General features: G+C 46.0%; 1 protein-coding gene across 7 annotated transcripts in view; it reads left to right on the top strand.

The window, feature by feature from the left end:
* Nucleotides 1-12,727, top strand: part of LOC129699284 (1-phosphatidylinositol 4,5-bisphosphate phosphodiesterase beta-4) — a 524,489-nt gene that overhangs the window by 261,998 nt on the left and 249,764 nt on the right. For all 7 annotated transcript variants that reach the window (XM_055638946.1, XM_055638944.1, XM_055638943.1 and 4 more), the window contains 3 exons: nucleotides 8,071-8,151; nucleotides 9,524-9,583; nucleotides 12,298-12,441. In XM_055638946.1, the coding sequence (XP_055494921.1) occupies nucleotides 8,071-8,151; nucleotides 9,524-9,583; nucleotides 12,298-12,441 (285 nt within the window). The remainder of the gene's footprint in view (nucleotides 1-8,070; nucleotides 8,152-9,523; nucleotides 9,584-12,297; nucleotides 12,442-12,727) is intronic.

Raw genomic sequence — 12,727 nt, 5'->3', positions numbered from 1 at the left:
GAGTGGCACCTTTTTTCACTGAGTGTATGGAACGAGCTGCCAGAGGAGATAGTTGAGGCAGGTACAAGAACAATATTGAAAAGACATTTGAACAGGTACATGGATAGGAACTGTTTAGAGAGATGTGGACCAAACGCCTGTTGAATGTTTAGTAGGGTGTTAAATTTGTTCATGATATATGTATTTTTATTTCTATTTATTTTTAATGCACACGGAATGGACACTGGTTGAGCAACGTTTTTTTGTTTCCTCTCGGTATGTGAATACTCAGGAAATGACAATAAAGATATACAATACAACAATACAATACAAACGAGGGCAAATGGGAGTCTTGGTCAGCATGGACGAGTTGGGCTGAAGGGCCTGATTCCATGCTGTATACCTCTATGATGCATGGGAGCTTCTTTGTAGTGTTAAGACGCCAAATGTTAAGAGACAAAGGAAGTAGACAATGTACAGCCAATAGAACGTCGAGCAGTACAGAATAGGAACAGGCCCTTCGGCCCACATCATCTGTGCTGAACATGATGCCCAAAATCAACTTGTATATATCTGCACATAGAAGCATAGAAAATAGGTGCAGGAATAGGCCATTCAGCCCTTCGCGCCAGCACCTCCACTCAATATGATCATGGCTGATCATCCAGAATTAGTCACCCGTTCCTGCTTTCTCCCCATATCCCCTTGATTCCATTAGCCCTAAGAACTAAATCTAACTCTCTTGAAATCATCCAGTGAATTGGCTTCCACTGCCTTCCACTGTGGCAGGGAATTCCACAGATTCACACTACAATCCATACCGGCCTACCAGCTGGATCGGAGCGGCCTTTCCTGCCGGGGACCGGGAACCGGACCAGGGCTGCTACAGCGGCGGCGTAGCGCTGGAGTCACCACGGAGCGGGCGATGTCTACCTGGGTCGCCGTTTGGAGCTCCGGAGCGTTGAGCCGTTGCTCCAATGTCATGGAGCTCTGGTGCGGAGAGCTTCCAACGCGGGAGGCGCTGAACAACATCGTGGAGTCCTGGGGCGCCTTGCAGAGGGTCTCCAGCAGCAGTCTCCACCCGGCGCGGCCTACGGACATTGGAAGCCGCTGACTCCGGTAGGAGGGGGCCGACTCTGGTGTCCACGCCGCTGAGGACGTCCCGCAGCCCCGACGTCGGACTTGTATCACCCCAGCGAGCGGTCCTGGACATCAGGCCGCCCGTAGCTGCAACTGGGGAGGGCACGGGGAGTCCCTGACCACGGGGAACAGTGAAGGAAGAGACTGACTTTGGTGCCTTCCCACACAGTGGGGAACTTTGATTCCATATAACCATATAACATATAACCATATAACAATTACAGCACGGAAACAGGCCATCTCGACCCTTCTAGTCCGTGCCGAACACATAATCTCCCCTAGTCCCATATACCTGCGCTCAGACCATAACCCTCCATTCCCTTCCCGTCCATATAACTATCCAATTTATTTTTAAATGATAAAAACGAACCTGCCTCCACCACCTTCACTGGAAGCTCATTCCACACAGCTACCTCTGAGTAAAGAAGTTCCCCCTCATGTTACCCCTAAACTTCAGTCCCTTAATTCTCATGTCATGTCCCCTTGTTTGAATCTTCCCTACTCTCAGTGGGAAAAGCTTTTCCACGTCAACTCTGTAATTCTGCTGTGTGGGGATGTTTTGTGTTAAATTCTATAGTGTGTTGAGTCCTGTTTATTTTTATTGTATGGCTGTATGGAAATTCATTACACTGTGCCATCTGGCTCATGTGACAATTAAATCTATCTTGAATCTTGAATCTTGAATATCCCTCCATTCCCTGCATAACCATCTGCTTGGCCAAAAGTCTCTTAAATGCCACTGTCACATCTGCCTCCTCCACTACCTACGGCACGTTCCAGGCACCCACCACATCATATTAAATAAACTTGCCCTGTGTATTAGTTGTCGCCCCTCTCACCTTAAAGGAGCAGAATTAGGCCATTCGGCCCATCAAGTCTACTCCACCATTTAATCACGGCTAATCTATCTCTCCCTCCTAACCCCATTCTCCTGCCTTCTCAACATAACACCTGTAATAATCAAGAATCAATCTATCTCTGCCTTTAAAATATCCACTGACGGCCTCCAAAACATTCTATGGTAATAAATTCCACAGATCGGCCACCCTTTATTCCCTCCTGAATTTAATATTTCCATCTGGGAAAAATATTGTTTACCCAAAGGGCAGTTTCCGTGCCATATTACTCAATGCAAAGGCAATACATCTAATGTTCATAAGGTCATAAGTGATAAGAACAGAATTAAGTCTTTCGGCCCATCAAGTCTACTCCGCCATTCAATCATGGCTGATCTATCTTTCCCTCTTAACCCCAGTCTCCTGCCTTCTCCCCATAACCCCTGACACCCGCACTAATCAAGAATCTATCTATCTCTGCCTTAAAAATATCCACTGGCTCGGCCTCCACAGCCTTCTATGACAATGAATACCACAGATTCACCACCCTCTGATTAAAGAAATGTCTCCTCATCTCCTTCTTAAAAGAACGTCCTTTAATTCTGAGGCTGCGGCCTCTAGTCCTAGACTCTAGTCTAGTGGAAACACCCTCTCCACAACCACTCTATCCATGTCTTTGAATATGCTGTACATTTCAATGAGGTCCCCCCCTTATTCTTCTAAACTCCAGCGAGTACAGGCCCAGTGCCGTCAAACGCTCATCCTAGGTTAACCCACTCATTCCTGGGATCATTCTTGTAAACCTCCTCTAGACCCTCTCCAGGGCCAGCGCATCCTTCCTCAGATGTGGTGCCCAAAATTTGCTCACGATACTCCAAATGCGGCCTGACCAGCGCCTTATAGAGCCTCAGCATTACATCCCTGTTTTTGTATTCTGGCTATTCCAGTTATTTTTCATGTAACATGGTGCCACCAGCAGTGACGTGGTATTGTTCAGGTTATTTGTTTGGGTGCTGTTGAATGAGGAACAAATATAGGCTATGATTCTGGGAATAAATCCAGCTACCTTTCAAATATTGTTAAGTCCAGTTTCTTGTCCACCCGACAGCATTCGAGACTCTGGTTTAATCTATTTCGAAGGCTGCAATGATAATACAGTGTTCCCTCACAGCTACCTGTCGGTTTTGATTTTGTATCTTGGTTGGTTTCTTGAGTTCAACTTCAATCATAAGGTCATGTGATAGGAGCAGAATTAGGCCCATCAAGTCCACTCCGCCATTCAATCATGGCTGATAGAAACATAGAAATTAGGTGCAGGAGTAGGCCATTCAGCCCTTCGAGCCTGCACCGCCATTCAATATGATCATGGCTGATCATCCAACTCAGTATCCCGTACCTGCCTTCTCTCCATACCCCCTGATCCCCTTAGCCACAAGGGCCACATCTAACTCCCTCTTAAATATAGCCAATGAACTGGCCTCAACTACCCTCTGTGGCAGAGAGTTCCAGAGATTCACCACTCTCTGTGTGAAAAAAGTTCATCTCATCTCGGTTTTAAAGGATTTCCCCCTTATCCTTAATAAGTGACCCCTTGTCCTGGACTTCCCTAACACCGGGAACCATCTTCCTGCATCTAGCCTGTCCAACCCCTTAAGAATTTTGTAAGTTTCTATAAGATCCCCTCTCAATCTCCTAAATTCTAGAGAGTATAAACCAAGTCTATCCAGTCTTTATTCATAAGACAGTCCTGACATCCCAGGAATCAGTCTGGTGAACCGTCTCTGCACTCCCTCTATGGCAATAATGTCCTTCCTCAGATTTGATCTATCTCTCCCTCCTAACCACATTTTCCTGCCTTCTCCCCATAGCCCCTGACGCCCGCACTAATCAAGATGTTCTGATTAGTATCTTTGATGTAAAGGAACCAAACCACGTCAGTCCTGACATAAGATAGTCACAAAAAGCTGGAGTCACTCAGCGGGACAGGCAGCATCTCTGGAGAGAAGGGAAGGGTGAGGTTTTATGGCGCGACCATTCTTCAGACAGTCTTGACATAAGGATCGGTTGCCCTTATCTCTAAACCAACGTCCTTCTCGCATGTTACTTCTCAAAGAAACATGGAAACATAGAAAATAGGTGCAGGAGTAGAGGCCATTCGGCCCTTAGAGCCTGCACCGCCATTCAATATGATCATGGCTGATCATCCAACTCAGTATCCTGTATCTGCCTTCTCTCCATACTCCATACTCCATCCCTTTAGCCACAAGGGCCACATCTTACTCCCTCTTAAATATAGCCAATGAACTGGCCTCAACTACATTCTGTGGCAGAGAATTCCACAGATTCACCACTCTCTATGTAAAAAATGTTTTTCTCAACTCAGTCCTAAAAGACTTCCCTCTTATCCTTAAACTGTGACCCCTTGTTCTGGACTTCCCCAACATTGGGAACAATCTTCCAGCATCTAGCCTGTCCAACCCCTTAAGAATTTTGTAAATTTCTATAAGGTTACCCCTCAATCTTTTAAATTCTAGCGAGTACAAGCCGAGTCTATCCAGTCTTTCTTCATATGAAAGTCCTGACATCCCGGGAATCAGGAATCATCAGAGTCTTTGGTGGGTAATAAAGGAGGGGTATTTGTTGGGTAAAATTAACCTTGGCTTCCAAGCTTTCCGCTCGGAATAATTCTACACTGAGGCCACTTTTCCCATCTTTGCCTGCACGCTGGGGGAAAAAAGGCCAGCTAATAGAATGATTGGGATGGTAATGGTAATGAATGGCTGCGCGCTTGTCAAAAGCAGGATTATCAATTAAACCTTAATGGACCCGAGTTCTGAGCATCCCAGGAATTAATTTTAAATTGGTCTAAATTATTGATTGTTGCAAATGCACACCTTCAAATCTTTCAGCTAGCTTCTGCAATTTCAGCCTAATTGAAATGTCGGCTAAAATACTAATTCCAGAACAGTGCATCGATTTTGCATTGATTTATATCCGCCCCTGTTTACCCGTGTTAAAGTAACTAGACAAATACTTGTTGTTTAGAATCACAGCAGTTGTTTGTACGTGAGTTTGAGTCTCAGCCATTGTCCCCTCTAATGTAAATGCCACAAAGTTTTCAAGATGTCTTTATGCGGTGCTGGCTCGAAGGGCCAAATGGCCTACTCCTGCACCTATTGTCTATTGTCTGTAGTTCCAGTTTGATATCTTGATGGGACTGCCATATTTGCATTTGGTACTGATATCTGTGATATAGAAACATAGAAAATAGGTGCAGGAGTAGGCCATTCGGCCCTTCAAGCCTGCACTGCCATTCAATATGATCATGGCTGATCATCCAACTCAGTATCCTGTACCTGCCTTCTCTCCATACACCCTGATCCCTTTAGCCACAAGGGCCACATCTAACTCCCTCTTAAATATAGCCAATGAACTGGCGTTAACTACCTTCTGTGGCAGAGAATTCCAGAGATCTCGGTCCTAAAAGATTTCCCCCTTATCCTTAAACTATGACCCCCTGTTCTGGACTTCCCCAACATCGGGAACAATCTTCCCGCATCTAGCCTGTCCAACCCCTTAAGAATTTTGTAAGTTTCTATAAGATCCCCTCAATCTCCTAAATTCTAGCAAGTATTCCAGACCCTCTTTTGCTGTAATTCATATGATATAAAAGCAGAATTAGGCCATTCGGCCCATCAAGTCTAATCGGCCATTCAATCAATGCTGACCTATCTTTCCCTCCTAACCCCATTCTCCTGCGTCACATGTCCCTATTCAGTGTAGGATAGTGTTAATGTGCGGGGATCGCTGGTCAGCGCGGACCCGGTGGGCCGAATGGCCTGTTTCCGCGCCGTATCTCTAAACTAAACTGAACTAAGGGGCACGAACATCTAAATAGTCCTTGTGGGTTACGTTGGTGAAACATTGCATTCTTTTCACCGAGAGGTAAGATTTAACCCTGAAGTGATAAATATGTGACAAAACTACAGAATATTTGCAAAATAATTTCTGAAAAATTGTAAAATCTCTCATTTATAAGTGCGCCTTCCGTGCCGAAATCTGCGGCGATTACAGAGAACCGATAATGCATTAATAGACACCAGCGATAAGAATTACGTGTTTAAGACTCAGCATTTTAAGAGGCTTTTAGCTAGCTACATGGAAATGACAGGATATGGATCAACTGCAGGCAGATGAGATTAATTTATCTCGATATCATGTTTGGCACGAACATTGTGGGCCAAAATGCCTGCTTGAGTGCTGTACCGTTCTATGTTCTTCATTATGTCTAACAAAATGTTATTAACCCCTCCAAAGTAGATTTGACCTTATCGGCGACTCCGGACTGTCAAAGCTGCCACAGTCAGGCATAAAAACAGTTTTTATCCACGAGTAGTTGCTCTACTCAACAGTCAAAAATCTGTAGACTCCCTTTGATCTGGTATTTTGTTGGTTCACATGCTTGATCAATGGTGTTTTATCATTAATGTTTTATTATTATTACTGTTTAGTGCTTTCTGAGTCATTTGTAACTGTCACTGTATGTCATGTTGTTACTTGTGGGCGGAGCACCAAAGCAAATTCCTTGTATGTGAATACTTGGCCAATAAACTTACTTACTTACTTACTTGCTTATCTAATGGGATGAAATAAGGGGGAAGGTTGCAATCTGTGGCACGTTCTATACAAATGGATCGCTAGTAATAAATAAAATTGATTTCCGAGCTGAAAATACTGTTGCTTCTGTGTCGGATAGAGTTCCAGGCATTATTCAAAGGATCCAGATGTAGTCTCGTTTAGTTTCCTTTATTGTCACGTGTACTGAGGTACAGTGAAAAGCTTTGTTTCATTATGTTTGCCCAACAGGGGCAGTTGAAGCAAGGCTTCCCTGGTGACTTGTTGCCAGTTTAGTTTAGAACGGGGATGAGGAAACACTTTTTCACACAGAGAGTGGTGAGTCTGTGGAATTCTCTGCCTCAGAGGGCGGTGGAGGCAGGTTCTCTGGATACTTTCAAGAGAGAGCTAGATAGGGCTCTTAAAGATAGTGGAGTCAGGGGATACGGGGAGGTTTGCAGGAACGGGGTACTGATTGGGGATGATCAGCCATGATCACATTGAATGACGCTGCTGGCTCGATGGGCCGAATGGCCTACTCCTGCACCTATTGTCTGTTGTCTATCCCCTTCTCATCCTAAAGCTATGCACACTAGTTTTTGACATTTACACCCTTGGGAAAGAAAGATTCTGACTGACTACTCTTATCTATGCCTCTCCAAGTGTTATATACTTCTGTTAGATCTGCCTTCTGCCTCTGATGCTCCAGAGAAAACAACCCAAGTTTGATATAAAAATAGAAACATTTGTCTTTGAATTTCATTAACCAATGATGGCTCGGTGGCACAGTGGTAGAGTTGCTGCCTTAAAACACCAGAGACCCAGGATCGATTCTGACCACGGGCGCTGTCAAACGCTGACAACGTTTGTACGTTCTCCCCGTGACTGCGTGGGTTTTCTCCGGGTGCTCCGGTTTCCTCCCACACTCCAAAGGCGTACAGGTTTGTAGGTCAATTGGCTTCTGTAAATTGTCAATTGTCCCTAGTGTATAGGATGCTGCTAGTGTAAGGTGATCATTGGTCGGCGCAGACTCGTTGGGCCGAAAGGCCTGTTTCCGCACTGTATCTTTAAATTCCAAATTTTGAGTTGGGTGATCAGGGAGTCCGTTTCCCAGAAACTGTTTGCATGTAGCTTTCTTTCCCTCCACTGTTTGCAGTTTCCCTTCATTTTCTGTGTAAGAGGGAACTGCAGATGCTGGTTGACACCGAAGAGAGAAACAAAATGCTGGAGTAACTCAGCGGGACAGGCAGCATCTCTGGAGGGAAGGAATGGGTGACGTTTTGGGTCGAGACTGAAGAAGAGTCACGACCCAAAACGTCAACAATTCCTTCTCTCCAGAGATGCTGCCTGTCCCGCTGAGCTACTCCAGCATTTTGTGTCCACCTATAGCTTTACTTCTGTTTGGGATACATACCCAACTTCAGGTCTTTACTGGTCAACATATCTTCTGTGGAGCTGTAGTTCCCGACTGATTTATTGTTCAAAATTGTTCTTCCAACAGGAACCGTCTGTGTTCGAACCAAACTGTCTTGTGAAAGTGGATGAATTTGGATTCTTCCTCACCTGGAAAAGTGATGGAAAGGTATTTCAGTTTATATTTCAACATTGGGCGAACAACTTTCCCTTCCCTGTCAACATGTTTTAGATGATATATGATATTATTTTGTACATTTATAATGCCCCATTGCGTTAAAAATAAATAGTCGCACGATGATAATGCGGAAAATGGCTCGATTGTAATCATGTATTGTCTTTCCGCTGACTGGTTAGCACGCAACAAAAGCTTTTCACTGTACCTCGGTACACGTGACAATAAACTAAAATAATTAGAGCAAAGTAATTTAAATTAAAATCATTTTAATATATTCAAAGTCAATTTTATTCGTCACTAAGAAATCTATTATATCGCAATTTTTTTTGTCAAATTGTCAAAGAAATGGGCCATATGTCCTTTTCAGTATCTTTAGTTTAGTTTTGAGATGCAGCATAGAAACAGGCCCTTTGACCTATCGAGTCCGCGACGATCACGCTATCCCTGTTTCACATCCTAGATTCAGATTCAGATTCAGATTCAGACAATTTTAATTGTCATTGTCAGTGTACAGTACAGAGACAACGAAATGCATTTAGCATCTCCCTGGAAGAGCGACATAGCAAATGATTTGAATAAATAATAATAAGTGTCCGGGGGGGGGGGGGTGGTGATTGGCAGTCACCGAGGTACGTTGTTGAGTAGAGTGACAGCCGCCGGGAAGAAGCTGTTGCTTGACCTGCTGGTTCGGCAACGGAGAGACCTGTAGCGCCTCCCGGATGGTAGGAGGTTAAACAGTCCATGGTTGGGGTGCGAGCAGTCCTTGGCGATGCTGAGCGCCCTCCGCAGACAACGCACTCGGGAACAGTTTACAGAAGCCAATTAGCTTACAAACCCGCACGTCTTTGGAATGTGGGAGGGAACCAGAGCACCCGGAGAAACCCACACGGTCACAGGTAGAACATACAAACTCAAGCTCACAACAAAAAGCTTTTCACTGTACCTCGCTACCTCAAATTTGCCCTGGTTATTTTCCAAATGTGCAATTTTTCGGTGACCTGGTACGTCAGTCAATAACAGTAGCAGTCGCCGAAAAAAATTGCCAAGTGGGACAAGCCCTTTACACTGTCCTACACTCACCAGGGACAATTTACATTTACACTAAGCCAATTAACCTACAAACCTGTACGTCTTTGGAGCGTGGGAGGAAACCGAAGATCTTGGAGGAAAACCCACGCAGGTCACAGGGAGAACGTGCAAACTCCGTACCGACAGCACCCGTAGTCAGGATCGATCCCGGGTCTCTGGCGCTGTGAGGCAGTATCTCTACCGCTGCGCTACTGTGCTGCCGTAAATAATTAAAATGGTTGTTTAACGTGATGGAAAGTTGTGAACTGGAGCATAATTTTGGTATTTCTTTAAGGAAGGACAAGTGCTGGAATGTTCCATGGTCAACAGCATTCGATATGGGAATATCCGCAAGGTAAGAATTTCCTTTGTGACCGTTTTCTCTTGAGTATTGAACCTAGATCGGGCGTGAATTAAATGACTCAGTGGGTGGGTGAAATTAGTCAAAATTGTCATCTTCATCGCTTAAAATAATCCATTTAGAAAATGCAAATGTTTTTCTTCTGAAAAACTGTTTTGTGCATCTGAGAAAGTTGGAAAAGAATGTGGTCTGGATGGAAGGGTGTTCTGTAGAAACAAAGAACGGCCAATGCTGTTTAATATGCAAAAGGACACAAAGTGCTGGAGTAACTCAACAGATCAGGCTGCGGCACTGGAGTGTCTGAAGAAGGGTCTCAACCTGAAACGTCACCTATTCCTTTTCTCCAGAGATGCTGCCTGACCCCGCCGAGCTACTCCAGCATTTTGTGTCAATCTCTGGAGAAACATGGATGGATGACGTTTCGGGTCTGGACCTAATGGGAAGAGGAATGTAGAAGGGTCTCGACACGAAACGTCAGCTATTCATTGTTCTCCAGAGATGCTGCCTAGCATCGATCGATCACTTCGATCGCCGGAGCCGTATGGAGTTGTGCGGAGCTGGTCCCGACATCGCACGGGGCTCCGAGAAACTGACCGTGTTCAAAAATTCTGCGCGGCAACGGCCTGCCGGCCCGCAGCCACCTCAACGCCCTACGTCACGCGCGAACTTCCCGCGGACTTCGCCCGCACTTCATGTCACTCACTCGACCTCCGCGCGGCCCCCGCTTCTGGTTAGCTCGCGCTTGCCGCATGGAGTCGCATGCCCGTGGGACAGGCCCTTTACTCCAGCACTCTTGTGTCCTGTGGAATGTTCTGGAATGAACATTCCAGAACTGGACAGAACAGTCTGGACCCGGTTAAAGACCAACCAAAGGATACTGTGAGCTTTCCGAGCCCACTCATTCCAGTAGATCTCGCTCGCAGCTAAAGGTTCCTTTGTGGCATGCATTTAATGGTGCATTACTGCATTGTGCATTTAATGAATACAATAGAGGGTAAATTTCTACTCCAAAGTAAGCTGGTGGGGGGGGGGGTTGGTGATGCCACATGAGAAGCACAAGAAAGCTGTGTTGAACGCAAAGTGCTGGAGTGACAATGGGTCAGACAGCATCTCTGGAAAAGCTGGGATAATATAGATCTAGTGTAAGTCTGAAGAAGGGTCTCGACCCGAAACGTCACCCATTCTTTTCAGAGATACTGCCTGTCCCAACATTTTATGTCTATCTTCGATTTAAACCAGCATCTGCAGTTCCTTCCTACACATAGAACCAGAGTAAGGTGGGCACAGACTCAATGGATCTAAGGGCCTTTTTCCACGCAATGTCTCTGAACTACAGTAAACGTAAGATACTGAAAAGGATGTATGATCCTTCCCATTTATTGAGTCGGGACCCTTCGTCACCTATCCATGTTCTCCAGAGATGCTGCCTGACCTGCTGAGTTACTCCAGCACATTTGTGTCCTTTTGTGTCTTAATCAGCATCTGCAGTTCTTTGTTTCTACATCTGTCCCCGTTGGGATCTCAGGTTGGTGAGACACAGGAGAAAACTATCCTTGTGAAGAAGGTCTCCTTTCTTGCAATCAGTCTGAAGCATCCCCATTCGAAACATCATCTCTTCACGTTCATCCAGAGATGCTGCCTGACCTGCCCTGACCCACGGTTTTGCAGCGGTAGAGTTGCCGCCTTAAAGCACTTGCAGCGCCGGAGACCCGGGTTCGATCCCGACTACGGGTGCTGCCTGTACGGAGTTTGTACGTTCTCCCCGTGACCACGAGGGTTTTCTCCGAGATCTTCGGTTTCCTCCCACACTCCAAAGATGTACAGGTTTGTAGGTAAATTGGCTTGGTAAATATAAAAATTGTCCTTTGTATGTGTGTGTGTGTGTAGGATAGCGTTAGTGTGCGTGGATCTCGGGCCTGTTTCCGCACTGTATCTCTAAGCTAAACTAAACTGTTACTCCGGCACTTTGTGTTCTTTATGCGTATTAACCGGCATCTGCAGTTCCTTGTTTCGACAAGAAAGCAGTGAACGCTCTTGTGTTGGTCAACCAGAGAAATACGAGAGAGTTTCGATCAAAACATAAGTGGTTAAGGTAGAAGTTAAGGAAAGGATGAAGGAGGGTCCCGACCCAAACAATCAGGCAATTCCTCCAGAGATGCTGCCTGACCTGCCGAGTTACTCCAGTACTTTGTGTTCAACACAAGATTCCAGCATCTGCAGATCTTTGTGTCTCCTTGATCGCTACAGTACTTCAGAATAATTTATACCTCTACGTCTTTACTTTAGTAAGATTTTAGAGATACAGCGCGGAAAGGGGCCCTTCAGCACACCGAGTCCGTGCCGACCAGCGATACCCGCACACTAGCACTATCCTTCCCATTTGGGACAATTTATGGTGTTTACCAAAGCCAATTAACTTACAAACCTGTACGTCTTTGGAGAGTGGGAGGAAACCGGAGCACCCGGAGAAAACCCACGCAGGTCAAGGGGAGAATGTACAAACTCCGTACAGACGGCACCCGTAGCCGGGATCGAACCTGGGTCCGGCACTGTGAGGCAGCGACTCTCCTGTGCAGCACTGCAAAACCTGCTGCGCAATTTCAGCCGAAATTTGCCGTGGTTATTTTCCCAATGTGCAATTGACATTTTTGTGAGCTAAAATAATGCCTTGAGCTGATGTTGATCCGTTTCTTTTTCTCTTGCGGAAGGATCCCAAATTACTGTCTGCGCTGGAGGCAGTGGGAAAAGCGGAAAACGAGCTGGACGGAAGGATATTTTGCATTTGTTGCGATGCAGACCTGGTGAACATCAGCTTTACGTATCTGGTGGCTGAGAGTGCTGACACGGCCAAGGTACACAACGCCAGCACCAACACCAGGACCAACACCGACACCAGCACCAACACCAACACCAGCACCGACACCGACACCGACACCAGCACCGACACCGACACACCAGCACCAGCACCGACACCAACACCGACACCAGCACCGACACCGACACCAACACCACACCAACACCGACACCACACCGACACCGACACACGACACCGACACCGACACTGACACAGACCGACACCAGCACCGACACCGACACCGACACCAACACCGACACCCAGCACCGACACCAGCACCGACA

The sequence above is a fragment of the Leucoraja erinacea genome, chromosome 8 (genome assembly GCF_028641065.1).
Source record: "Leucoraja erinacea ecotype New England chromosome 8, Leri_hhj_1, whole genome shotgun sequence".
Lineage (NCBI taxonomy): Eukaryota > Metazoa > Chordata > Chondrichthyes > Rajiformes > Rajidae > Leucoraja > Leucoraja erinaceus.
The sequence above is the reverse complement of the archived record's forward strand: the minus strand, read 5'-3'. Positions and strand labels throughout refer to the sequence as shown.